Genomic DNA, 25,108 nt, shown 5'->3' on the forward strand with positions numbered 1-25,108 from the left:
TTTGCATCAAATTGATTTTCTATGAGACATAGAAATTCTTTAAAGCAATTGAAAACCTCATCTTTTGATTTTAATAAATACAACCAAGTAGTTCTAGAAAAATCATCAATAAATATAACAAAATATTTGAATCCATTATAAGAGTTAATTGGGGCCGGACCCCATACATCGGAGTGAACTAAATCAAACAATGCTTCACTTTTGCTATTTGATTGGAAAAAAAGAAGCTTTGTTTGTTTTGCCAACTTGCATATGTCACAATTGATACAATTTGAAAATGAAAAATCTAGTGCACTATTTAAAATCTTGTTGGAAGGATGCCCAAGTCTCTTATGCCAAATGTCTTGGTTAATAGATTTAGCGGAAGCACAAACGTTTAATTCTTGTAAATTCAAGAGATAGTGTCCATTTTCAAGAAAACCTTCCCCAATCTTCCTCCCGGTTTTCCGGTCCTGAAAGATAACATTTTTATATGAGAAAATTACGTCACAATTAAACTCATATGTTAGTTTTTTTACGGAAATTAGATTTATAGGGAATGTATCAAGATATAGAACATTATGAACTTTTTTGTTAAAAATATCAATTTCTCCTACACCATTAATTTGTGCTTTCATACCGTTAGCCATTAATACAAATTGATTATTTTTTGCCATGTCTAAATTTGTAAGAAGGTCTTTATTTCCAAACATATGGTCAGTGGCACCGCTATCTATAATTATTTGATTATACAAATTTAAATAATTTGAGTTAGAGACAATACCACAAGTGTTGTTTGAATTTTTCTTGGAGAACCACACAGAGAACTGCTCAAAAAACTGCTGCATCGGATCTGACCCGCTTGACCCGCTAGCGCCATCTGGGTTAGACCTTGGTTCACTTGAACCAATCATTTTTATTGGCCGGTTGGGTTCAGTTTGAGCAGAATAGCCCCCACGCGACTCAGCCCCTTTCTTTCTCTTCTTCCCTTCATTCCAGTCCGCCATTTTCACGTCTCCCCCTCCCCTCTTTGAATCCCACCACTTCGGCCTGAGATGTGGGTGAAGAAAATAGCATTTTTCGGCTTGGTGACCCTCCTTTTTGTAGTGAGAGCATCTATCTCCCTTGATACTTGATCGGTTTGAGTAATTTGGGAAGTTAGGGTTTTTTCCGAAATTGGGGTTTTTTGTGGCAAAGCTATGAGTCTCGTGTCCCTCGCTGCCACCGACTTGTGGACCACTTATAGCAAGCCGTCGGCTTTCTTCTTGCTCCACCATGGTGGTAATTTGAGCAAAGGAGGGAAGGGAAGTTGTTAAAAGAAGTTGTGATTTCACGGCTTCATAGCTTGGATTGAGACCCGCGAGATATTGGAAGATTTTATCTTCTTCTTCTCTCTGAATGGCTATTGGATCTGGTATGGGTGGCCGATAAACTCGAAGTTCATGCCATTTCTTTTGAAGAGCACCTAGGTACTCTATATTACTCCTTGACCCTTGTTGTTCTTGCTGGATTTCTAGTTTTAATCGATAAATGTGAGAATTGTTGTTTTGTCGGCCATACATCGTTTTTATGCCTTCCCACAGTGAGAAAGCTGTTTCATGGCCAAGGAATATTTCTGAAACACTCGGCTCCATGGATTGCATGATCCATGTCATGACTCTGTCATTCTTAGATTGCCACTGTTTTCTTGCCTTTTTTTCGGCCTCAGTTGCCTCATCTTTCTTTTTTGGAACCGGCTTTTCAGACTCTCCTGTGATGAATTCTAAAACCTCTCTTCAACTGAGAGATAATCTTGCGGCACTTGCCCATGAGAGATAGTTTTGGCCGTTGAGCAATGAGTTTGTGAGTTTTGAGGTATTGGTGGCTTCTTTCGAATGCTGCCCCTCTGAAGCCATCTCTTTGATGTGCTAGACTTCTGTTTATGGGTTTTGATTTTGCTTGTGTATATACCAGTTTTGCTGGTAAGAATTTGGAAGATATTTTTTCGGTCACAGAGACTGATGCTCTGATACCATGTTGAATTTATGCAATTTATGAGGAGAGATTATTTTGAGAAAACAATTATTTCATTCAAATCAGTTCTTTACACTGTTTCCATTCCTATATATATTACAAACATCTAAGCTACTGTTTTGTTACCGTTTGTACCTTGTACCTATGTACAGTATACCTATTTGTTGAATATATGCAAGGAGGCCCCTTTACTTCCTTGATTTAATTCTAGCCTTCTATTTCTAGATCTATGATGATTATTAATCTGAGATCCTAGATCCTATTTCTCAACACGTCTCTTTGAGGTTTCTAAAGTTTTAAGTGATGAGGGAACTTTTAGTAAGATTTTGAATGGTACTTCAATTTTTTTATTTTATATTTTTTTTTGCTCAATACTCGATAACTAAATGTTAGAATTTGTTGATTTTTCAATTCGGCTCTGACTTATTCGCCAATACGCAAGGAGTTGGGGCCTTCCTGCAATTCGTTAATAAATGCAAGCGTCAATTATTTTTGGGCCGTGGCCCGTGGGAGAGATTGCAAAAAGGATAGTGGTCTATAACTTTAACTTCAGTACAGTTGGGCCTTTATTTTGAAAAATTCAGAGTCTACTTTAATTCGATGGGTTCAGCCACCGTTCGATCTGCATTATGATGCGTGCACTTGCTTTATAATTCGTGCCAGTCTGCTTCATTTTCCGTGAACACAGATCTTAATACAGATCGGACGGTGATAGAGTACTTTTCATCCGATGCCCATCGGAAGGTTTTAATTAGCGATCTGTTCTCTGTTTCTCGCAAAGCCATTGGCGCCGCCGCCCAGTCTCCCTCAAAGCCATTGGCGCCGCTCTCTCCGAGTTCGCCCAAGGCGAGTCACACCCCCTGGCATCCGATAAGTACAACGAATATGAGAGAGGGATTTAGGGTTTCACACAACTAAAACATGCTGTGTCAATACATATCCTTCCGCCTTGCTTCTGCCAGCCCCTATTCCCCCACTTCTCATTCAAGAGCCTCTCCCTCTCTCCCTACCACTCTGTCTGTAAAAAGCATCAGATGCCATGCATTCTCTCAACTGGATTCAACAGGTACTTTTTTTTATATATATATATTTTGGTTGAGTAGGAATTGTGACAATTGATAGCTGTGTATGATTTTGTTATTATTATTTTTATTTCAGCTGAGAGAGAAGAGAAAAGCAGGTTTGTGGAGGCGTCGAAGAAAGGGAATTTGGTGCCGCTGCAGCGAGCCATATTTTCTGACCATCTGACGCCGGTGCTTGCGTACAGGTGTCTTGTTAAAGAGGATGACCGTGATGCTCCTAGCTTCCTTTTCGAGTCTGTTGAACAGGGTTCAACAGGCACCAATATGGTATATATCTCTAATATAAAACAAATGCAAATTGAATATGTTATAGCCTGTTTGGGTGTCAAGGAATAGCAAATTCGGGTTAGTTGGGTTAATGACTATTCCAAATTCGGGTTAGCAACTATTCCTCGTTTGGGTGAAAAAATAGCTATTCTCAACACTTGGGTTAGCTCAGATTAGCCGCTATTCTGCTAGCCCATTGAAATGTTGGGTTAGCGGTTATTCCGAATTCGGGGTTATCACGCTATTCTCACTAACCTCACTCTCAATCCAAATGTACCCTACTATAAAGAACAATATTGTTTATTTGTTGAACTTTTTTAATGTTGTAGCATGAAAAAACTGTATCTAAATCCCCTTCTAGATACCATTGTAATTTAGCCTTTCATATCCAATAAGCTTCTTCCGATAAAAAATATTTGATACAAAGATGATTGAGATTCCTGCCATGTTGCCAATTATTGTGGTGTTAAATTATTATTTTCAGCTTTTTGTTCCAATTTATTTATATCCTCTCCATTTATCTCCTATGTTATTAATAATTGGATATTCATTCCACCAAATAGTAAACATTTCTACAAAACCTTCCTGTGTCAACCATATTTTTTCTGTTTATTTGTTGATTGATCCTTTATGTATTGGCGATGTATATTCAGGGGCGGTACAGTGTGGTGGGGGCCCAACCAGTGGTGGAGATTGTAGCAAAAGAGAACTCGGTGTCAATAGAGGACCATGAGGACGGGCAGAAGATAGAGGAGCAGGTCGATGATCCCATGGCCATCCCTCGTCGAATCATGGACACCTGGAACCCTCAGCTAATAGACGACCTCCCCGATGCCTTCTGTGGTACAACATATCACTTCCATTTTTTTCTTTCATATATATTGCATTACATAGGATAGAGTAAGGCTACAGTACTATGCATAGTGTACATTGCTCCGTACTATGGATCTATACTTTCATTTTTAAAGTTAGTAGTCAATCAGAACCGTTGAACATGACCTTCATATAAAAATATACTTGGATGCCTAAATTTACATTTTTTAGAATTTTTTAACTATTATTTTATATAGGCTGAAAATCATTTGATCTAAAGATACTGGACCGTCCAAAAATAGTGTTTTTCTACCTTCAAACAAAAATAGTAAAAAAAAATTCTAAAAAAATGTAAAATTTGGTCTCCAGGCACATTTTCATATGGACATCATGAAAACGGTTCTGATTGACTATTTGATCTTTAAAAATGAAAATATTGATCCATAGTACAGAGCAATGTGTGCTATGCATAGTACCGTAGCCTCACTCGATAGGATATTTTATTCTTGGGTCACACCTATGTTGTCCAATTAAGTTGGATTTGCATTTGCTTCAGGGTGCTGCTTGCTAATTACATGCAATGTGCAAGTCACCACTTCTATGTCTTTATTGGAACATGCAAGAGTATTATGTAACTCTTGTTACCTTTTTCAAAATCCTACTGAGTTTGTATAGTTTAAACAGATATGTCACTCTCACTAGGGGTGACCTTCTGTTAGGTTGCGTTGAGTTTGTATTAATTCCATAACCCATGCACTAATGCGGTTTAAGAGATTTTGAACATGGTCCGTGATTTGCTTTTCCTATGAAATGTGTGGTTATAAATCAGGAATTCTTGTCTCTTTAATTATGAGCTTCTCATCCTTAGCTTGTTTCTAGTGAGAAATCTCATAGCTGTCTTCCACAAGAATAAAAAAGTTAGATAAACAAGGTAACGTGACTATTAGGGTGAAAAATGGGGTCATTAATTGGTATTCTTTTTGTCAATCATGCTTCTAAATGGTGCTTTATGGGGTTTTGTACTTTTAGACAATTAAGGTTTTCATTGGTGCTTTATGGTTATAAATCAGGAACACTTGGCAGTTTCAGTGATGTATATCAATGATGGTTAAATCACTTTTTTTTTTCCCCTTTTCTTTTTCTGGTTGTTTTCTTTTACAGAGACATCTTTTTTGTGAATTTCATACTAAACACAACTACTGTGTTGAATGATGAGCATTTACTTACATCTGACTTTGAAATTATCTATACAATGGGTTTTTCAAATGTAGCAGTTATTTATTAGCTTTTGCATTTGTTTCACAGGTGGCTGGGTAGGTTATTTTTCATACGACACAGTGCGCTATGTCGAGAAGAAGAAGCTCCCATTTTCTAGTGCTCCTCTTGACGACAGAGGTCTTCCTGATGTCCATTTGGGTCTCTATACTGATGTTATTGTGTTTGACAATGTGGAAAAGGTAGTTGCATTTCTAAGGACTTTTCTCTGTTTAAATACTTGTTAACATCTTCATATATGAGTTTTTAAGTGATTTTGTATCTACTAATTCACTTCCTAACCAAAGACTCTCTGACATAAATTGCACTGATGCTATCAAGGCGTAAATATTACTGGGGAACTCAGCTTTTATTCAGTTGTTATCGTTTTAAAAATTGCTTGTAAAAGGCTGCTATTGGTTTTTTACTGAGGAACTTAGAAAGCATATGCTATCCATTGGGTGCGGCTAGACAGGTATTCTTCTACTGAAGAGGCCTATCAAGACGGGAAGCGCCAACTCAGCACATTGCTTTCCAGAATACACAATCGCAATGTGTGAGTATTGTTTATCCATAGTTGTTTAATTCCTGAGAAAACAAGCTTGTTTTTATTTTATAATGAAGGAATTGAACAACAACTTTTTTTCCTAAGCTACGGTTGACAAAATTTCTTATTTTGTTTAGCCCAACACTCTCTGCTGGATCTATTATGCTAAACACTTCCCAATTTGGCCCCAAACTGAAGAATTCCTCGATGACGAGTGAAGAATACAAAAGTGCCGTTTTAGAGGCTAAGGAGCACATCTTGGCAGGAGACATATTTCAGATAGTGCTAAGTAAACGATTCGAGAGGAGCACATTTGCTGATCCTTTTGAGGTCTATCGGGCACTGAGGATTGTCAACCCCAGTCCTTACATGACTTATTTACAGGTGCCTTAGTATTTAATTATTATTGGTTATGTTTTTGTTTGACATAGTCTTGCAATGCGGGATTCCATATTTTTAATATATTTCTTTGTTCATTTTGAAACAAATATTCAGGCACGTGGATGCATTATGGTCGCATCGAGCCCAGAAATATTAACACGTGTTAAGAAGGTTAGTTTATAAGATGCATGTATTGTTTAACACAGATGACATTAGATACCTACGACTGGTATCAAATCTGACTTGGCTCTTCCTGTGAATAATATCATTAGACTTGCACCTTAAAGAGATTGTTGTTTCGCTTGTTGATATGTAAGTGTCTTGCAGGGAAAAATTGTGAATCGACCCCTTGCTGGAACAATCAGAAGGGGTAAAACGGAAGAGGAGGATCTGTTGCGAGAAAAACAGCTGTTGAGGGATGAAAAACAATGTGCTGAGCACATAATGCTTGTTGATCTGGGCCGAAATGATGTTGGGAAGGTTTGGCCTCTTTTGAATTTTGCTTCTGTATTTTATCATCTCATGATAATTTGCAAAATGTTCCCCGCTTTATAATGAAGCTGTGAAAATCCCCTCATTTTTCATCTAGAGTAGTGAATTTTCTGTTTAGTATCGAAGTACTGTTGCTTGATGAAGAGTTCAGTAATGTAATCGCATAACTAGCAGAATTTTGTGCAACTGTATTCAAGTGAACGGTAGAATGATCTATGAAAATTAGGCTTAATTGGGCCCATTCTGGGCCCTGGTATCTCTTGTTTCATCAAATGCCTGGCCTGGGTCCCCGGACCTATATGGAATCATATGGCTGCACATAGATGGGTTCTATAGATAAAACAGTTACTGTTTTCTGCATTGTTTAACTATCTGCTACTAAAAATTATGATGAAGCTGGTAAAGTGAAGGACCTTTTATTAACTTGGAGGCAATCGATGAACTACTCTTTTGTTTTGTGTTAGGTTTCAAAGCCTGGATCAGTAAAAGTAGAAAAGCTAATGGACGTGGAGAGATACTCCCACGTTATGCATATCAGCTCGACGGTATGCTCAATATTTTTTTTGCCTTTCATGTTTTAAACAAAACATTGCACCACTATAATATATATTTATTCCTAAATTGGGGTTTTTTACTTTAACAGGTGACTGGGGAGTTGCTGGATAATCTCACTTGCTGGGACGCACTGCGGGCAGCTCTGCCGGTTGGAACGGTCAGTGGGGCTCCCAAGGTAAATGACCTTTTTTTTTTGCTCATCTAACAAGGGTTGCAAAACCAGTTGGCTGAGGTAATATTACACCAGATTATGGTATAGTTTCAGTTACCAGTGCTATTGACTTCTCTTGTACTGGTGCTATTTTTTTTTCTTTTTTTTTTCTTATTTTTTCTTATTTTTACTTGTAGAATGAGACTACATGCAATGTATTATTTGCTTTACTGCTTATTGGGTAAATTGAGGCATACTGGCATACTAGCAGTTATTTTTAGAAAAAAAAATGAGTTATATTGGACGTTTAAGTGTTTAATTGGCCATTTGGGAGGAGTGTTGTCGGTATCTCCCTATTTTGCCTCTTTAACATACTGGTATATTGCCAGCCAGGGATTCTGGTACTGTACTATGGTATCTGGTGGTTCACCAGCTATAAACAAATCCTTGTTTAATTAATGTGGAAACATCAAATGTAATAAGCCAAATTTTATGTAAATCTACTTTGGCATATTCAACTAGCTTATGTTTTAACTATTATTTATAAACCTTTTTTTTTGGGCCGCAATTGGTGGCAGGTGCGAGCGATGGAGCTTATTGACAAGCTGGAAGTCACTAGGAGGGGCCCGTATAGTGGAGGCTTTGGTGGGGTCTCATTTATGGGTGACATGGACATTGCGCTTGCTCTTAGGACCATTGTCTTCCCAACTGGGTCCCGCTATACTTCCAAGTATTCCTATAGGGACTGCAAGGAGCGTCGTGAGTGGGTGGCCCACTTGCAGGTACCCGTCCTGAGCCCAACTTTTTGTTTACCTTGCCTTCCTTTTTCTTTCTATGATTTTTGTGCATGTTTGGTTAAGTGGAGCAAACTTCTTACTCCATATCTACATGTTTGGTTTTGGAGTAAAATTAATGAGGATCAAATTGCTTACTCCATCTCACTCATATTTTACATCTCGTTTGGTCTCGTTTAGTAGTTTAAAGTCATGGAGCTCTATGACAGTGTGCCCTACAGGTGAAGTAACTTTCTCTGGATTAACTCATCTCTTACTCCATTTTACTCCTATTGTACTCCATTTTACACCTATTGTACGTCTCGTTTGGCTGCTTAAGTGTGGAGTAAGGGGTTTACTCCACCTCGTACTCCACAATCAAACATGTAAGCTATTAAACGAGTAAATTTGAAGGAGTAAAGATAGAGTAACATCTTGAGTTAATCTGGAGTAACTGGCTCCACAGTTATTCCATCTGTGGATCCCACCGTGAGAGTAACATTAATCTTTTAATTTTCTCTCTTCACATTTACTCCACCAAACATGATTAACTTAATCCACTTTTAACTTGGAGCAAGGAATTTAATCCAAGAGTAACTTTACTACGAAACATGCAATTCGTCTGGTCATGGTTTAATTTTTGGCACCCCTAAATTGGCAGACTGGAGCAGGAATAGTGGCTGATAGTGTACCAGTTGATGAGTACCTAGAGTGTGAGAATAAGGCGGCAGCTTTAGTTCGTGCAATTGACCTCGCTGAGTCGGCATTTCTAGAGCAGTAAGGCATCTGATTGAGTTGCTAGGTTAGAGGAGTGTTGTAAAAATCAGCTATTAGGCCGATTAGTCGTTGGTGGCGATCAAACTGTCACGGATTTTCCCGACTAATCACCCGATTATTCCTGATTAATCGCTTGGCGGTACCCTGTCCATCTGACGAGTGCATACTGTTATTTACAACACTGGGCTAGAGTAGAGAGGGGGTCCAAGTGATTAATTTAGAAATGCTATAGAGTGCTTCTGATGAAGTATTACTTTGACAATGTATGTTTAATAGCCTAGTGGATATTGTATGAAAGAATAATAATTACCGATTGTTTAATCCCTTGAGAATTGGCTGAGGGTATCTTGGCTTTGGAATCCCTTGACAATTTGTATTTCTTTTATAATACAATGTTTTTACATTATTACCGTATCAATACCTGATCCAATTTAAAAGGATGATTCTTGATGAACAATCGAAATATAATCTTCTTTGAAATATATTGCGTTTGATTGAAACTATAGATTGCAAAATTTAGTTTAAGAATATGAATGATTTTAGAAGTACAAAAGCTTCAATTTCATGAATGCATAATTTTTCTCTCTATATTGCGTTTGTAAAAACTATCCACAGAAGTATCACTCTCTTTCTATTCAATCATACCACATAATGATCCTCTTGGCAAGGGCTTTTTTTTAAAATATATTTTTGATGGCATGCTTTGGAAATTGGAACTAACATATTGGCTTTTTTGTATTTTTGATGAAGTTTGAAATAGTCCACTAGCTATTGAACAAAATCTCACCAGAGTTTTGAGGCATTTCAAATTTCATTTGCGCCTCTACAGTGTTAAAAGAACCATAATTTCCAGCTATCCCCTACAAATAATATTCCTTGTAACAAAAACATATGTGCAATATCTTCTGGATCCCTTTCAATTGTCTTAAAATAACCCGAAATGCCTTTACAGTGAGCTCACATGACTACCGAATTTCCTAATGTACAAAAATAGAATATCTAGTCTAAACAGTCCCATTCTGAACCTAAAACAATAGTGGGAAATGAACCATGCACATTCCATGTTCATTTGTGCCTACATTCAAACCTTACATAACCTCTTATAAGAGAAAAATGATCAAATATATGTGACAAGATTGTTATTCTACAACCATCCTACAACTACTAGCTGACTATGTCTTCGAAGAACATAACAAAAAAGCTAAGCATCCTCAAGAAATTTGGTTAGACCCGTAATGTTTACCTCAACAATTAATACTCATATTCAAAATCTATGGCCTATTTTTCCAAATCTATGACCAGTTTATCACATCCTCTATAATTTTGTTCACCTCTTCCTTTCTATCCGTGAAGTCTACATTAAACTGTGCCCCTACAAAAGAGAGTATTTACAAGAAATGGAAAATTTCACACTATTATTGTGACAATTTCCTCAACAAAGTAACAATTATTCTTAAACCAGGAACTGTATCTAATAAAATAATTTCTTTTGTTGAGATTAATAGAACAGCAGTATTGTGTTAACAAGTAAAATATGTGTATTGAAAACAAGTTGCCAAGATAAAGAACATATTGAAAACAAGTAAAATATGTATATTATCCATCATAAATGCCAGTTCCAGTGCCATTTGCAAATAATTTTTCACTTTTCAATGTTCTCAGATTCAACAACCCATAAGCCATAAGGAATTGTCTTGCGAACGATTCGATCATAATGTCCAGCTGCTGACAGTCTTCCTTACGAGGATCATTTATTATTGATTTCGGCATTTCTTGCGATTCTTGATTGTTCCAACTGTTACTTCCAAGCAGCTCTCAATAACAGAACCTAATTAGGTGGAAATTAATTAAGATAAAGAAAGAACCCAACTTGGAATACAACAAAAGCGAAATTGATATTTTTCATAAAAATGGCTCAACAGTTACAACCCCTTTATATAGGCGATACAAATCCAACAGAAATAAAATAAAATGACTAACTAATTCTTTATAATTAATGATTCTCCGTTCAGTTCTTCTCCAGTTCCCCTCCGTTTCTGACAACGTGGGACCTTCTCTTCAGTGGCCGAACCCTTCAACGGCTAATTCTTTCCTTTAAACATGTAGGACCCAGTCGCAGTGACAGTAGCTTCACCCTGAAAACAACTTTCAATTCGTCAAAGGGAAGAAGGTCGAGTGAAGAGAGGCCGAGCGCAGAACAACGGAGCCGTATCGCGTCCAGAGCGAGACCGAGCGGAGAGAGCCTTTTGTTTTATTTTGGCTTCGCGTTCAATCAGCGGAGAGAAAACCTAATTGACGTATCCGACAATATCTCTGCGTATCAACCCATGTATCAGATATGTATCGGACCGTATCAAACCTGTATTGATATACGATACGGGTATGGACCGTATTGGAGTAAAATAGGCTCCAACATACTATTCTTTGGAGAATAAATTTATAATATTTATTTGAATTATGGAATAAATTAGAGTGATGATATTAAAATAACTCAATTTTATATTAACACAACATTATCAAAATATTTTATTATATATACAACTTCATCCTTCATTAAGTGTTTCCTTTAAAAACTAATTCTCTCTCATATATTAATATATAATTGTTTTTCCTTAAAAGTTATGTTTTATAAAGTATGTTATTTTGTTTAAAATATGTTTTTTCTGTCATGTATTATTTAAAAATATGTTCTTTAAAAGTTACTATAAAATATGTTTATAAATTTTATGTTATCGTATAATAAGTATTCATTATTTATTTTAATCAAATCTTTATGGAAATTACAAAAGTGAATTGATTTTATTATATTATTAAAATCTATCAACATTGTATATATCAATTTATTTTATAAAATTTCAGCATTATCCGCTCCGAATCGGCTCTGTTTACATCCCCATAGACGACACATAAAAATGAACTTTTACAGAAGTACCCTATAATTTTCAATATTTTTCCAAAAAATTTATTTTTATATATATTTGTTAAACAGCTATACTGCCTTGTTCAATTTTCAGTACAAGGATTAAAATATTGTAATTATTTCTTTGAAAACCGAAGAAAAGCGATATTTACTCGGTATTGCTCACATATAGAAGGAAACATCACATGATCCTAAGCAACTTTTATTTAATTTTATTTCTGTTTCTCATACACAAAAGAAAAATTAATTTAATAGCTAGAAAAAAAGTCATATTTGTACACTTCTAAACAAAATTCCACCTAAACACGACAAATTAATAATTAATATCATACAACTCTTAAAATATTTTTAAAATGTAAAATTTTTTGGGTTGGATTTTGTACAATCATATATAATAGCAAGGTTCTAAATAGCGTTTATAGCGGTATAGTGGGGAGACAAAAAAAAATTTAGCGAATAGCGGAGCTATAGCGAAAGCTATTATAAATAGCGTTTTTTTTTATTTCAAAAATTATATTTTATATTTCTACTAATAGTAAAAATATCTCATCAAGAAAAAAAAAACCAAATTAATTAAGTTCTAATATTCATATTGAACCAATACAAAGTTCAAATTGTCATTCAAAATATCTCTAATTCAAAAACTATCAATATATTTTATATTCAAAATATATCACTACCATATATTAATGCATGATACAAAATTTAATTGATATAGCGGTATAGCCCGCACATGTTCCATTGTATTGATATAGCTTGATAAAGTAAAAAAAAGTTCATCTGGACATTAAGGCCCATTAAAATTGCAAAATCATAACCTCGTGTAGCATAGCGGACCGCTATTGCCGCTACGCGCTATAGCGGACCGCTATTACCGCTATAGCGGCCGAAGCTTGATTAGCGCAGTTTTACCCCGTAGCTTAGTTTTCTAGGTCCAAAACCGCTATAGCTGCGTTATAGCTTCGCTATAGCTAGCTATTTAGAAGCTTGGAAAACAGTGAAAAAGTTTGTCGAGGACTGCGAGGAAAACAAGCGGGTTGCGCATAATGAAACTTATTTGCGCAAGTTTGTCGAGGACTGCCAGAAACAAGCAAGTGTCAATTTCTTACCTTTTTTTTCTCATAATCGTTACTTATACAGGATTATTGTTACACTCCAATTTGTTTTGTTTTTACTTCTATAGACATATTTAATTAAATTTAACAAGCTCCATTACTGATTTACTGGTAGTGATGTGGTAAGCACATAGCCTTGCTGACACATTTGTACCAGAATTGAGTAGTATCTCCATTACAGACTGTATTGGTGTCAAACAAGGACAATTTTTTATTTTTATGTGAGCACTTTTATATATACCAGTAAATTGAAAGCATTGCAAAACATCATGTAGCTTAGTTTTAAATTCACAGGTGAATGAGATTGGTTCTGAGGATGAATACCCTATTTGGGGTCGTAGAGCTTTTGGTATGCAGGTACCATTTTTCTCTACTTAAATTTGAGTTACGAATATTTATATATGATCAGTTGGTACTGAATAGTGGCTAATTTCAGAAAGCTTTTCCACAATTGGAGAAACCAGTGACTGCAAACAGTGACTCTTTTGGGCATTTTTCTGGAACTGGCTTCGCTTCCATTTTCGATTCGAATGGTGAAAGTGGTTTGTATCCTCAAATATTCATATTAGCTTTGAACTGTTGGCAAGTTAATTTTCATTTTATATTACTAATTTACAAATTTTTTTTTGTTATTAATGTAGTTGAAATTTTTTTTGAAGGTCTCGTAACTAATGGGTGGCTGTCACACTTGGTTGCCACAACAGGTTCTCTAGAAGATTCTATTGCTTCTTGGACATTTCACACAAGTCAGTGATTTATTCCTAAATGATGCAACACTTTTTTACATAGTTGTTAATTGTTGACTTGACCCAATCCAATATGGTAAAGGCTGACTTGATTGGCCACTGTTTGGGTTAGAACTAGGGTTCTTGATTTTCTACTCAGCCAAGTTTGGTCTGACATTATTCTTGTTTAGTTTTTTGTAAATGAAATTTGAACTTCCTGTTAACCAGATATATTTTCCTCAATACCTATTGGTTAGAATTTCATTTAGTCATTGTGGAGACTTGTGTTCAAAATCCCAGCAAACCCTAAACCCTAACCCCAAACCCCAAACCCCAAACCCCAAACCCCAAACCCCAAACCCCAAACCCTAAACAAGGCCAATTTTTTATTTTTATGTGAGCACTTTTATATATATTAGTAAATTGAAAGGATTGCAAAACATCATGTAACTTAGTTTTAAATTCACAGGTGAATGAGATTGGTTCTGAGGAAGAATACCCTATTTGGGATCGTAGAACTTTTAGTATGCAGGTACCATTTTTTCCAACTGAAATTTGAGTTAGGAATATTTATATATGATCAGTTGGTACTGAATAGTCGCTAATTTCATAAAGCTTTTCCACAATTGGAGAAACCAGTGACTACAAACAGTGACTCTTTTGGGCATTTTTCTGGAACTGGCTTCGCTTCCATTTTCGATTCGAATGGTGAAAGTGGTTTGTATCCTCAAATATTCATACTAGCTTTGAACTGTTGGCAAGTTAATTTTCATTTTATATTACTAATTTACAATTTCTTTTTTGTTATTGATGTAGTTGAAATTTTTTTTGAAGGTCTGTTAACTAATGGGTGGCTGTCACACTTGGTCGCCACAATAGGTTCTCTAGAAGATTCTATTGCTTCTTTGATATTTCACACAAGAGAGTTATTTATTCCTAAATAATGCAACACTTTTTTATATGGTTGTTAATTGTTGACTTGACCCAATCCAATATGGTAAAGGCTGACTTGATTGGCCACTGTTTGGGTTAGAACTAGGGTTCTTGATTTTCTACTCAGCCAAGTTTGGTCTGACATTATTCTTGTTTAGTTTTTTGTAAATGAAATTTGAATTTCCTGTTAACCAGATATGTTTTCCTCAATACGAAGTGGTTAAAATTCCATTTAGTCATTGTGGAGACTTGTGTTCAAAATTCCAGTAAACCCAAAACCCCAAAACCCAAACCCCAAACCCCAAACCCCAAACCCCAAACCCCAAACCCCAAACCCCAAACCCCAACCCAAACCCCAAACCCTAAACAAGGCCAATTTTTTATTTTTATGTGAGCACTTTTATATATACCAGTAAATTGAAAGGATTGCAAAACATCATGTAGCTTAGTTTTAAATTCACAGGTGAATGAGATTGGTTCTGAGGAAGAATACCCTATTTGGGGTCGTAGAGCTTTTGGTATGCAGGTACCATTTTTCTCTACTTAAATTTGAGTTAGGAATATTTATATATGATCAATTGGTACTGAAAAGTCGCTAATTTCAGAAAGCTTTTTCACAATGGGAGAAACCAGTGATTGCAAACATTGACTTTTTTGGGCATTTTTCTGAAACTGGCTTCGCTTCCATTTTCGATTCGAATGGTGAAAGTGGTTTGTATCCTCAAATATTCATACTAGCTTTGAACTGTTTGAAAGTTAATTTTCATTTTATATTACTAATTTATAATTTTTTTTGTTGTTATTGATGTAGTTGAAATTTTTTTGGAAGGTCTGTTAACTAATGGGTGGCTATCACAATTGGTCGCCACAAGAGGTTCTCTAGAAGATTCTATTGCTTTTTGGATATTTCACACAAGTCAGTGATTTATTCCTAAATGATGCAATACTTTTTTACATGGTTGTTAATTGTTGACTTGACCCAATCCAATCAAGTAAAGGATGAATTGATGGGCCACTGTTTGGGTTAGAACTAGGGTTCTTGATTTTCTGCTCAGCCAAGTTTGGCCTGACATTATGCTTGTTTAGTTTTTTTGTAAATGAAATTTGAACTTCCTGTTAACCAGATATGTTTTCCTCAATACCTAGTGGTTAGAAATGCATTTAGTCATTGTGGAGACTTGTGTTCAAAATCCCAGCAAACCCTAAACCCTAAACCCCAAACACCAAACCCTAAACAATGCCAATTTTTTATTTTTATGTGAGCACTTTTATATATACCAGTAAATTGAAAGGATTGCAAAACATCATGTAGCTTAGTTTTAAATTCACAGGTGAATGAGATTGGTTCTGAGGAAGAATACCCTATTTGGGGTCGTAGAGCTTTTGGTATGCAGGTACCATTTTTCTCTACTTAAATTTGAGTTACGAATATTTATATATGATCAGTTGGTACTGAATAGTGGCTAATTTCAGAAAGCTTTTCCACAATTGGAGAAACCAGTGACTGCAAACAGTGACTCTTTTGGGCATTTTTCTGGAACTGGCTTCGCTTCCATTTTCGATTCGAATGGTGAAAGAGGTTTGTATCCTCAAATATTCATATTAGCTTTGAACTGTTGGCAAGTTAATTTTCATTTTATATTACTAATTTACAATTTTTTTTTTGTTATTAATGTAGTTGAAATTTTTTTTGAAGGTCTCGTAACTAATGGGTGGCTGTCACACTTGGTTGCCACAACAGGTTCTCTAGAAGATTCTATTGCTTCTTGGACATTTCACACAAGTCAGTGATTTATTCCTAAATGATGCAACACTTTTTTACATAGTTGTTAATTGTTGACTTGACCCAATCCAATCTGGTAAAGGCTGACTTGATTGGCCACTGTTTGGGTTAGAACTAGGGTTCTTGATTTTCTGCTCAGCCAAGTTTGGTCTGACATTATGCTTGTTTAGTTTTTTGTAAATGAAATTTGAACTTCCTGATAACCAGATATGTTTTCCTCAATACGAAGTGGTTAGAATTCCATTTAGTCATTATGGAGACTTGTGTTCAAAATCCCAATAAACCCAAAACACCAAAACCCCAAAACCCCCAAAACCCAAAACCCAAAACCCAAAACCCCAAACCCCAAACCCTAAACAAGGCCAATTTTTTATTTTTATGTGAGCACTTTTATATATACCAGTAAATTGAAAGGATTGCAAAACATCATGTAGCTTAGTTTTAAATTCACAGGTGAATGAGATTGGTTCTGAGGAAGAATACCCTATTTGGGGTCGTAGAGCTTTTGGTATGCAGGTACCTTTTTTCTCTACTTAAATTTGAGTTAGGAATATTTATATATGATCAGTTGGTACTGAATAGTCGCTAATTTCAGAAAGCTTTTCCACAATTGGAGAAACCAGTGATTGTAAACAGTGACTTTTTTGGGCATTTTTCTGGAACTGGCTTCGCTTCCATTTTCGATTCGAATGGTGAAAGTGGTTTGTATCCTCAAATATTCATACTAGCTTTGAACTGTTGGAAAGTTAATTTTCATTTTATATTACTAATTAAAAATATTTTTTTTTGTTATTGATGTAGTTCAAATTTTTTTTGGAAGGTCTGTTAACTAGGGTCACTGTCACACTTGGTCGCCACAATAGATTATCTAGAAGATTCTATTGCTTTTTGGACATTTCACAAATCAGTGATTTATTCCTAAATGATGCAACATTTTTTTACATGGTTGTTAATTGTTGACTTGACCCAATTCAATCTGGTAAAGGCTGACTTGATGGGCCACTGTTTAGGTTAGAACTAGGGTTCTTGATTATTTGCTCAGTCAAGTTTGACCTGACATTATGCTTGTTTAGTTTTTTGTAAATGAAATTTGAACAAAAAATAAAGAACTACAAAAAAAATTCTTTTATCATGAATTATGATATTGATAGGTAGCAAGAAATATTTTTTATTCCTTTCTAGCCTTTGCATTTAGACTAGTTTCCTCTATTTTTTTTCAAGTACCAATAATAGTAAACAAATCATTAGATGGTTTGATCCATCGATCGGTTTCAGATCATGAGATAGTTCATATAATAAGCTGTTCAAATCTTATATAACTATGCATTGAAAAGTAGTAATTCTAGATCAAAAGAGGAAATGGTAAGTGATATCTCCATATTTGATCTATTGTTCCGACCAATTCTTGTACCAAAATCTGCGTTTTAAACCACCAAATCGCGTATTTTACATTGAATATCCATAGAATGTGGTACTGCTGCGATTTCATTCTTATGTTGCAGAAAACGGGCGAAATCAGGGAAGTTACTGAATTCTGAGACATCTGATGCGACCCTCATCACATCTGATGCGACCCTCATCACATCTGACGCGACCCTCATCAGAGTCGATGCGGGTAGCATCAGAGTCGATGCGGGTAGCATCAGACCTGACGCTGGTCGCATCGCGAGTTTCCAGAGCAGACAACAAAGGCCCAATAAGGGCCCAGAATTGAAGCACCCGTTTTAAAAAGCCTATAAATAGACCACCTCTGTCACCAGAGAGGGAGTTCCGAAATTTGAAGATTCAAAACCTCAAGATCTTTGGAGTGAGGTGCAAGAAAAGGAAGAAGGAGAGAAGATCTTTGGAAGATTGCTTCATTTGGTTTTATCATGATCTTTCCTCTTATCTCTTCTTTTATTATGATGTCTCTTGAGTAGATCTTTCTTGTTTCTAGGGTTGATGTAGTCTAAAGCTTTGATTGTGTGTATTTCATTTGGATTTGAGTTGTTCTTGTGATCAATTGATTGTGTATCTTTCTTTTAAAGCTTGATTGAGATTGTGTGATTGCATTTTATTGACTATTGTTGAATGAATCTTTCATCTCTTCTAATATCTTGATCTAGATCTTTCTTGCAATTTAATCAAGCATTTGAGGTAGGTTAGAAATCTGAAAAGATAGATCAATTGAACCGAAAGGTGAGATTTCCATTTATTGAGAGATAGTGGATACCTTTAGCAAACCGATCAATTGACTTAGATTGAACACGAATAAACGAGAGTTGAAAGTTGTAGATCTAAGAAGGTGAAATTGCAATTCCCTACTAGGTTACTGGTGCTAATAAACGAGAGTTGAGGCTCAGGAATCGTGGGTAGGGTCAGTAGAACCTTGCACAATCAAATAACTCAGAAACAGGTGAAATGCTGCATTCACTCGATGGACATGCGAGTCGCATGGGAGACCATGCGGGTCGCATCACTAGGGTCGCATCAGAGATGATGCGAGTCGAGTGAAGGTCCAGAGAGGCAAAGCTGAGGATGAAATCTGAAACCCTGGAAACATCCTTTTAAACTTGACTGAAACAAACATTTACTTTCTTTTGCAATCTTTTGTTATTGAATTGAGAAATTGAAACGAATTCAAACCAAACCTTTCACACTTCTAGTACTTAGCTCGGATTTGTAGAAATTTAGAATTGAATTAAACCGTCCCTGAGGATCGATACCTTATTATGCTATACGGATAGGGTTGTGCACTTGCAACCTTAGACGAGAGTAGATTCAAGGTTTAAACTGGTACAACTTGTTGTACCTGAGACTTTGTAGCATACCTTTGTAAGCGAACAGTAAGGAAAAAAAAACAGAGAAGCTCGTACTAATTAAAAAGATAAGGAAATGATAACTACGTATTCAAAATAAATATGGAAACAATACCTGCTACATAAACTTATTCCTAAAATCATCCAAAGCACCTAAGATCACAAAGTTTTGGAACAACATAACTCAGTTTATAATAATATTTCCAATTTTCTTGATAAGGTCATGCAAATACTTGATAATTTGACAAAGCAATGCATCATTCATTTTCCATTTTCCAATTCCACAATATGTGATTCTGACAGTGTCAAGGTAATCCCTCTGGAAAATTCCTACTGATTCCTCCTTGCTTGGCTCTTCTGGAGCATCTTTCCATGGCTTTCATGTTAAAAATGTGCCATATATATATGTTAGTGTCAGCAAATAACTATTCATTGATCATAATATTCTGATAAATGTATATAGCATAAAAGGCTTAGTTTAAACTAGAGTTGTTACTTAACTCCGATTACGCACTTCAGATCTGGTCTCAATCCATATCCAACCAAAATCTACTGGATCCACTTAAATTGGGTCGGGTATTTTTCTGAAAACATAACCTATTAAATTTTGGGTATGGCCCGGTTTTAATGGGGTTTAGGGTTTATCCATCCTGACACTATAATGGGTAGGGCCCGGTTTTAATCTAATCACATGACCCAAATCAGATCTAATAGCAGTATAGTATCTATCTATCTGAACTAGAAATACTAAAACCGAAAGGTCCATTATAATACTAGTATCCACATCTAGACCCGACTTGGTTTACAAATAAAAAGTATATGGATCAAAATTTGAGACAAAAATTTTAGGGGAAACGAAATGGATATAATAATACCTGAATTGTCCCTTTCGGATAGCACCTCTAGTCTAAATCTTACCAGTTAATTTATATTGGTGCTATCGTGAGAGTCCAAAAAATAATATACTTGAAAATACAAACCTCCGTACTTAGATTTTTTCGACTTTAATTATTAAATAAAACAAGAACACAATTAACACTTTAACAGATTGCTGTTCAAAAAGAGAGAGTGTGTGTGTGTGAGTGAGAGAGAGAGAGAGAGTACTTTAAATAGCCTCAAGGTGATCTTCTGTAATTGAGGAGAATGCCATAGGAAGAAAGCAACTAAATTTTTGCCCTTGGTAAAATTCAACAATTCCAATATACCTAAATCCAAAGTCTTCAAGTTGTTGAAATTTATGCTGTCCGGAACATTTTTCTCGAAATTTTCCTTCACATTAAAAAACAAATGTTAATTATAACATAGAAAATTGTCAAGTATGACATAGAAAATCTTAAAAATTAAATCTATAGGCTATAGGAACATCATGTTGAGAAATTGTAACTATGAACCACACCTATATGTCTACACCAGCATGCAGCTATTTTCATAGTTTGTAAATTTATTTTCTACTGATGATATATTATCCAACAACATGATCTGGTAAGGTGACAAACCATGTATGGTAGTCACAGTAATTTTTTTTTCTTTTGTTGTTTTCTGGAATATATAGCCAGTAATCCTAGTATATATATTAAAACAACTAGTATAGATTCTACATGTACGAATTAAATATTATATGCAACAATCGAACGAGGGCTAGACCCTCTTTTCATTTAAAAAAAAATATATTATATGCAAGAAAACAACTTTGACAAAAGGTATTGGGTAATCTACAAATATCAAACTTAACCTGAACAATACAAGCTTCATAGTTGAAACATTTGAAAGACGTTTGAAAATGTTAAGATCATCATCAATTAAAAGCTGATTTATATGTAATCCAATGTCTGCGGTTGCAAGGGAAGTATTATTCTTTAGTGCAATGCATCTCTTTTCTTTATAAGAACGAATGTCCAAAGATACAATACGGGGGCAACAAATTTGCATTTGATTGAGATAACTACAGTGGTAAAGAGCTAATGTCTTCAACACCTTGGAGGAAATGTCGGAGAAACCCAAATCACAATAATGTAGATCCAAGCTTTCAAGAGCAGGGCAGCCCAAGAAAAGCTTTTGTGCAAAATCATCATCAAGATCCACACGGCGCAGGTTCAAAACTTTCAGAGATGGTAGATTTATTAGTTTCAGTCTAATGATAGTTATCCGATCATCAGTGCAGAGAATCATCTTGAGATTTTGTAGGCATATACAAGAGAAAACTAAATTAGGGATTTCCAACGTATTCTTTCCATAATAAATGATATTGATGACCCGAGGCATTAAAGTGACTACCCGGTCGAGCCATTCCATAGAATAGTCGTTTTCAATATTGATAAACCATTCATATTGAAACTCATCCAAGCATTTCTCTTTATTTTTCAAGACCCCATGTATAAACTGCTCAAACTTATCCTTGCATAGTTTCCTCCTTTCATCATTTTGTAGATCACTATTTGTCAAGAATTCAACAAGTTTAAATTTAAGAACACGCAATGATGCCCATGTGTTTCTCCATCTTTTGGCCAAAATACATGTTTGTACAGACTCTTTGGTACTTAGGAAGGAGAGCACGTGTATTAGAAGATCATCTGGCAAAGTGCTTATTCTGTCTATGTTTCTCTTACAACAATGTCTCTTGGTATTTGTCATATCCAAACAACTCAGTCAGCATGCACAAATCCTGTTTTCAAATACATACATAAAATGCACAAGATTACTACTCTAAAACTCTTCTTAATTTCTCTCTGTATTTTGTAGAAATTAAAATTGAAGGACGAGGACAATTAAATTCCAGGTTTTTTATAAATTGGTCAGGAAAGAGGTCTGGTCTCTATAATTATTCTAATTCAATTTTTTGGCAGGGTGCAGAAATTTCATAGGCAGTATTATTTGTATTTCTCATGTTGTGATGCTATCTCCAATAACGAAAAGAAAAATTACTTTAAAAACTTGCAAAATTAATATGCATAACATCATTCAACCTAGGTAAGATCGATTTTGAACAAGCATCAACGTGCTTTGATAAGATATGACAGTTCAATTTCGAAATTACTCACAAAGGTGAAAATTAATTCTAGGGTTACCCAAATTAAACCAAAAAATGTAATTTCCAAATTAATTACTGCCTTAGCGCGGAAGGTACAAGGACGGTATGGAGATCGAGTTGATCGGGTTTAGAGAGGAAAGGGGTCCTTCTCTCCTAGCGGCTGTAGCGCTCCTTTTGTTTTGAGAGGGCAGCGCTCCTGAGTCTGAGAGAGAAAGAGAGGCGCTGAAGACTCTTATTACGGGAGGGGAAAATATCAAAAGACCTTGTCAAGTGTTACTGACAATTGGGACCCAGTTTGCACTGTGTCGGTAAAAAGAACTATCTGGCGGCAACCAAAAACAAAGGGAGGGAAGTTGGACAAAAGTTTGGAGGAAAACAAATATTTCAGAAGAAAGTAAAAAATTTGAGGGGGAATTAAGCAGATTGGGTGGGCACTTAATTTGTATCATGTCATTACTCATTAGAGCACCTTGTAAGATATTGGGTTAAGCAATATAGCATAATTAATTAAGCACATCTCTAACAAGAAGTAGATTAATTAAGGCAATTACCCCAAATCATTCTCAATCTTTAAGGCAACTAAATATTTAAATAAGGATCTAGTAATAGAACCTGACTTACTAATAAGTGTATTAGCTCCACAGTCGATCGGAAGACACCACAAGATTTATCTAGTGGTTTAATTAATTAATTAGTATGTAATTGGAAGTGATAAATTATATATAAAAATACAGACAAACCTTTATATGGAGGAAATTGCCAAATCATCACCAAAAGTTTACAAGTAGAAGAAAGGAGAAAGATGTTGCAACTGCCTTTCAACTATCTTAACATGATCAATAGAATAGCCCACTAAATAATCTAAAAATATATAATACCTCAAAATAGCTAGGCATCCTAAAAATATAATTGCAATATATATATCTTCTGAAAAAGAATATGCTAAAAATAATATCAGATACATAAGATGAATCTACTAACAATAGCACCCATGCATCTATAAGAGACATAAGTTACATAATTCAGATTTTAGATAAATTAAGTAATTTTATTACAATAATCGAATTTATAAAAAAAATGTATTAAATACTTTTAATTCAACTCATAATTCTTCATTTCTAGGGGTGTCAATGGCACACTTTTATCTGTTTATCCGACCTGTACTATTATGATAAAAAGGGTACGGGTAATATTTTGATGTATCCTATGTTACTGTTCTGCTAAAAATTGAAAAATAAAATGCAAAAAAGCATCAGCACAAAAATGAAGTCATCAATTCAATGCAACATAAATCATGCCGCTGACATAAGAATAAATAAACCAATTCAAGCTAGAGACAGAACAGCACCACGAATCATAATGAGCTCACTCCTTCGTTTCTATTTTCTAAACATGAACTATAATTAAACAATATGCATTATAAAAGAATAAAAAATATTACATGCCAATTTAACAATAATGATTAGGTGATCCGACATTGCATAGAAGCTAATAAAGCCCATTAGTTGTTATGGGCTTTTTAAGCCCATTGCAAACATCCAAGGAAGATCCCATTTCTTGGGCTCCCATCTCCTTCCGAAGATTCTGTTACAACCACCAAAGTAATTCATATTTTGAATTTAGATCAAGACTGTTCTGACCAGAATCCGAGCCAATCCGGCCCCAGATGGAATGACTCGGGCCCATCAATATTCGTGTCAGAACAGATCGGACGGTCCTGATCCAAACAGAACATTTGTGTTATAGTAGGGACCGTATTTCTTGTTTCCTCCCACAGATCCTTACTGTAAATTTTATGACAGTAATTAATGGAAGATTTAATTAGGATAAATTTGCAAAACTACAAACGCAATAAAATTCAAGACTTGAAGGACTATTAGAGGTTGAATAATACCCTTAACGGGTATACCCGCCCGTACCCGCCAGCTAGGGTACCCGTGCCCGAGCCCGGGTATGGGTCGGATACTCGGGTACGCAGATACGGGCAAAAACCGGACCGGACCCGTTATTTTAGACCAATACCCGAGTTTACCCTACCCGAGTTAACCCGTACCCGACTAAACCCGTATCCGACTACCCGAGTACCCATACCCGTATACCCGAGTACTGTTCATCACAGTTCAAAATTCAAAAAATTTGATTTTTCCCCCCAAAAAAATCAGAAGAAAACCAGAAAAAATCAGGAAAAACTAGAAAAAACCAGAAAAAATCAGAAAAAACCAGAAAAAACCAGAAAAAAAACAGCAAAAATAAAAAATAAAAAAAAATACCCGTACCCGCCCTACCCGTACCCGCCTTACCCGTCAAGGATACACGGGTAAGGGTATAGGACGGGTAGGGTATGGGTTTTGAAAATTATACCCGCCATACCCGTACCCGAATACCCTTGTACCCGAGTATACCCGTACCCGAGACGTACCCGTACCCGAGACGGGTATACCCGGGGTACCCGTACCCGCCCGAGTTGCAAACTACTAAGGACTATTCATCTATACTCACCTGTATCGCATGTTGTGCAGTGAGAATCGGACGGCGTTACAGTTTTCTAAATATTCGCGCCCTTCAGGGATCAAAGACACGTGTAACCACGTCTCAATCGGGTATTAATTTGGAATGCAAAGGTTACACGTTACGCCACGGTCTTATCACACCGCACCACCCACCCCCCCCCCCCCCCCCCCCCTCCTTCCTCCGCGGAAATAAATCTGCTGTTATTCCAATT

At 35.8% G+C, this 25,108-nt stretch overlaps 2 protein-coding genes and 3 long non-coding RNA genes across 5 annotated transcripts; 4 read left to right on the forward strand and 1 right to left on the reverse strand.

Moving 5' to 3' along the window:
* The first annotated feature begins 2,783 nt into the window (after nt 1-2,783).
* LOC144569282 (anthranilate synthase alpha subunit 1, chloroplastic-like) lies at nt 2,784-9,424 on the forward strand. Its single transcript, XM_078319552.1, has 12 exons — nt 2,784-3,058; nt 3,151-3,341; nt 3,995-4,184; nt 5,460-5,611; nt 5,849-5,964; nt 6,093-6,339; nt 6,451-6,507; nt 6,664-6,816; nt 7,293-7,373; nt 7,472-7,558; nt 8,113-8,316; nt 8,969-9,424. The coding sequence occupies exons 1-12, from the start codon at nt 2,914-2,916 to the stop codon at nt 9,086-9,088; spliced, it is 1,743 nt and encodes a 580-aa protein (XP_078175678.1). The 5' UTR covers nt 2,784-2,913; the 3' UTR covers nt 9,089-9,424.
* A 3,954-nt stretch (nt 9,425-13,378) lies between these two features.
* Nucleotides 13,379-13,917, forward strand: LOC144569292 (uncharacterized). Its single transcript, XR_013516035.1, has 3 exons — nt 13,379-13,476; nt 13,556-13,661; nt 13,761-13,917. It is a non-coding gene; the product is annotated as an uncharacterized LOC144569292 (long non-coding RNA).
* Nucleotides 13,918-15,151: 1,234 nt separating this feature from the next.
* LOC144567471 (uncharacterized) lies at nt 15,152-15,912 on the forward strand. Its single transcript, XR_013515418.1, has 3 exons — nt 15,152-15,303; nt 15,383-15,479; nt 15,589-15,912. It is a non-coding gene; the product is annotated as an uncharacterized LOC144567471 (long non-coding RNA).
* A 1,012-nt stretch (nt 15,913-16,924) lies between these two features.
* On the forward strand, nt 16,925-17,456 carry LOC144570278 (uncharacterized). Its single transcript, XR_013516555.1, has 3 exons — nt 16,925-17,076; nt 17,156-17,261; nt 17,362-17,456. It is a non-coding gene; the product is annotated as an uncharacterized LOC144570278 (long non-coding RNA).
* A 1,962-nt stretch (nt 17,457-19,418) lies between these two features.
* On the reverse strand, nt 19,419-22,582 carry LOC144548849 (FBD-associated F-box protein At4g13985-like). The gene is made up of 4 exons (XM_078297565.1): nt 22,466-22,582; nt 21,075-22,020; nt 20,463-20,627; nt 19,419-19,734 (listed from the first exon to the last, which is right to left on the reverse strand). Exons 2-4 carry the CDS (start codon nt 21,987-21,989, stop codon nt 19,543-19,545), a joined length of 1,272 nt encoding a protein of 423 aa, XP_078153691.1. The 5' UTR covers nt 21,990-22,020; nt 22,466-22,582; the 3' UTR covers nt 19,419-19,542.
* Between the last annotated feature and the right edge of the window lie 2,526 nt (nt 22,583-25,108).

The sequence above is a fragment of the Carex rostrata genome, chromosome 2, assembly GCF_964058835.1.
Source record: "Carex rostrata chromosome 2, lpCarRost1.2, whole genome shotgun sequence".
In the NCBI taxonomy this organism is placed as follows: domain Eukaryota; kingdom Viridiplantae; phylum Streptophyta; class Magnoliopsida; order Poales; family Cyperaceae; genus Carex; species Carex rostrata.

Bases quoted from the DNA above. Each gene is read 5' to 3' on its own strand.
- LOC144569282 (XM_078319552.1), top strand. From the start codon at position 2,914: ATGCTGTGTCAATACATATCCTTCCGCCTTGCTTCTGCCAGCCCCTAT. The intron at 3,342-3,994 runs GTATATATCTCT...ATGTATATTCAG, and splicing joins GTTCAACAGGCACCAATATG to GGGCGGTACAGTGTGGTGGG. The intron at 4,185-5,459 runs GTACAACATATC...TTTGTTTCACAG, and splicing joins CCTCCCCGATGCCTTCTGTG to GTGGCTGGGTAGGTTATTTT.
- LOC144548849 (XM_078297565.1), bottom strand. From the start codon at position 21,989: ATGACAAATACCAAGAGACATTGTTGTAAGAGAAACATAGACAGAATA. The intron at 20,628-21,074 runs GTAGATTACCCA...TTTAATGTGAAG, and splicing joins TCAGGTTAAGTTTGATATTT to GAAAATTTCGAGAAAAATGT. The intron at 19,735-20,462 runs GTACTCTCTCTC...TTAACATGAAAG, and splicing joins TCACCTTGAGGCTATTTAAA to CCATGGAAAGATGCTCCAGA.